Consider the following 3,071-nt stretch of genomic DNA (forward strand, 5'->3'; position numbering starts at 1 on the left):
CTTCTCTTCCTCCTACACCGCCTGCGCGGCGGCGGCGGCGGCAGTGATTGTGCCTGCCTCCTCCGCCACCTCCACCCCTGCCAGCCCGCCTGCCGGTGGCTGTGGCGACGGCGGCGGCGGCTCTGGCGGCTCCACTATGGCGGCGGCGGGGAGGGGGGGCAGTAGTTTTAAAGTAGACACCCGCCCTTGCCTCAGAGAAGGTGAGTTCCTGTCCCGGGGTGTGCGGGCGGCCCCATCTCCTTCGCTGCCTCTCTTCAGCCGGTCCGAGATCGGACTGGGCGCGGTTCGCCACCGCCCCCCCCCACCTGCTGTGGCGCAGTAAAGGCCAAGCTCGCCCCGCCCCTCCCCATCGTAGTAACCCCGAATATGCAAGGCGGACTGAAGTTGAGAGGGTCTTCCCTACTTCTCCCTCAGATAAAGATGGGGGCCCCCAGGAAAAGGAACTGCAGATATTCACAAGGCAGGAGTTTGAAGGGGAAAAAAACCCACATAATTTATCTCACAGCCAGGGTGCCTTAGTATGCTCTTGATAGAAGAGGTGTCTTGATAGAAGAGGCAATCTAGAAGTGCTGTGGAACTAGAGGATCAGGGAAAGGGAAGAAGACTGATGGAGACAGGGGGCAGAGATCAAAAGAGTAAAGGCCAAAGTCCAGAGGGAGGGACCCCATTTTAGTGAAATTCAGCATTCTGCAGTGTAGAAACTTGCAGTAAGGATATCTAGGAGACGAGGTTAGGCATTTGGGGGGTTACAGTGTATCCTTGACCCTTTCAAGTAGGATCTGTTGGATTGTAGGTTCTGGTGGAGGACGGAGTTGTACTTAGGAAAGAGAGGAAAAGTGTGGCAGAAGCACAGATTTCAGGAATCACGGGAGAGTTTTCTTTGGCTATTTGAGGGTGTGACCTTGTACAGCAAGGTTTATGAGTCCATCTTCAAGGTGGTTTTGATTTTAATGAGTGTCGTACCTATCAACACACATTACTCCTAACGTAAAAATATTCTTAATTATTTCAGTATAAGTGATATTTAGTTCACACAAAGTACTATATACTTCTAAACTGCCTACTAATAGAAAACTGTAAAATTTGCCATTGAAATGTGTTTTAAAGCAGCTTTTAGAAATGCTTTCTAGATGGTTGAAACCAATTATACTGGAGATCTCAGTAAAGCATTTTGCCATCGTAAATTTTGTATTAATTTCCAGTATTCGCTGTGTTACCTTAAATTGCTAACTTGCCTCCAAAGTGAAAGAGTGCGGACACCAAAATAGAGTAGAATAATTTAAGTTCCTTTTACTGAGGAGGACACCCCATTAAAATTACCCCATAAAAATGATTTTTTCTTTTAAATTTTTAAAATTAAAATGTAGCTAACATACAATATTATATTAGTTTCAGATGTACACCATAGTTATTCAACATTGATATACCTAAAGAAGTGATCTTAAATGATATATCCATGTGTGCCATTCCATATCCTTTCACACCTTTCACTTTGGAGGAAAAGTGAAGCAGTAAAGAAAAAAAATCCCTTACAATATTTATCATAGGCACATTACATAAATGCCACTTACTAAATATGGAAATTAGAAATACACTGTAAGATGATTTTTAAAAATTAACTCTCCTGAAGGCAGCCTTTAAAAGTCAGTATTTAGTGTCTTCAGCTTGGATTTGTACTTTTGTTCTGGGATGAAAATATGAGATCTGGATTTTTTTGTTTTTATACCGAACTTTCTGTCTATAACCATCAAGAAGGAGAGAGAAGTGTTATAACAGATCAAGATCACAATTCAGTTGGACTCTCATGGCCTGTTCTCAGTACGGTTTAGGGCTAGTATTTCACAGAGAAAATGGCTTTTTGCCTGGCTATGTGACTAGCTTGGTTGCAGTATCTTTAAATATATGCAGGTATTAACAGCTTTAAGAGAGAAAAAATTATAAAGTAGCAATATCTTGTCTATACTGTTGCTAGCTGGTAAAATGAGGAGAGCGTAGCATGTGAGTCTGGTGCAATGAACTTAGGTTCTGTCGTGAGTTTATCTACTAAATTTTGTGAATCCTGAAGAGATTTCCCAAGCTTCCTAGATTTGGGTTTTGACATTTCTGAAATAGAGGTTTTGGATTAGCCAGACTCCAAGGTTGATTTCAGATCTGAACATGTAAACCAGGATTTTGCAGTTCTGCATTGACACTCTTTCGATGGCATTTTCATGGCTGTGCACTAGAACAGCAGTTCATAAGCCATAAGAAACCTTGACCAAATAGTTGCCGCCTGATATTCAGTGAGTAATAAAATCTATGTTGTTAGTGTCGAGACAATTTACTGGGATATGAAAAACCAAATATAATTGCTACCTAAAAATTATCATTTCATTTTAGTTAAATATACTTCATTAACCATTCAGTCCAAACAAAACTCTTACCTTTTCACTCAACAAAGGATAAATATTTATAGTACACTGTCCAAAACACAATTAGGTCTCAAAATATTTTTGTTTAGATATTTATAAAGGCCATAAATGGTTGCCAGTTATGATAGTGGATAAAGGAGAAGAGAGAAAAATGTTGCTTGGTGGTGTGCCAGTATCTTATTTTTCTAAATTTGAGTTAGGAGAGTGCTCCAAAAGGTGGCAAAGAATTGTCAAGATTCCAATTATTACAAGTCTACTCCAGATAGGATCATTAAAAGTGGCTTGCTCAAGCATTTGCTGATCCTTTTTCAAGGATAGCTAACATTCCTGAGTATCTCATCTGTCTTGGGTTGGTAATGTCAGTGAAGATTAGAAATTGCAAAGCAGGGAAGATTAGAAGCTTTCAAAGGTTACAAATGAGAAACTGGGCAGTCAGCCTAAAAACAAAACAATAAGCAAAAGAAAAGCCACATGAACAGGATGAGAAGACATATACCTACCCAGAATTCATGGTAAGGGGCGGGGGTCATGAGGTTTTGTAGGACATTCAATATTTCTTTCAATGAAGTTTTCAAAAAAAAGTTTAATGACACAAAAAAATGAATTTTTACCCAGCATCAATGTCCTTGATGTAATCATAGTAAAAATCGGGGAAAAAAA

At 40.4% G+C, this 3,071-nt stretch overlaps 1 protein-coding gene across 2 annotated transcripts in view; it reads left to right on the forward strand.

The window, feature by feature from the left end:
* Positions 1–62: 62 nt before the first annotated feature.
* ZMAT1 (zinc finger matrin-type 1) overlaps positions 63–3,071 on the forward strand; it is a 45,013-nt gene continuing 42,004 nt past the window's right edge. For both annotated transcript variants that reach the window (XM_039873970.1, XM_039873971.1), the window contains exon 1: positions 63–200. In XM_039873970.1, the coding sequence (XP_039729904.1) occupies positions 137–200 (64 nt within the window). In that variant the 5' untranslated portion in view covers positions 63–136. The remainder of the gene's footprint in view (positions 201–3,071) is intronic.

Source organism: Pteropus medius, unplaced genomic scaffold (genome assembly GCF_902729225.1).
Source record: "Pteropus medius unplaced genomic scaffold, Ma_sr-lr_union100, whole genome shotgun sequence".
Lineage (NCBI taxonomy): Eukaryota > Metazoa > Chordata > Mammalia > Chiroptera > Pteropodidae > Pteropus > Pteropus medius.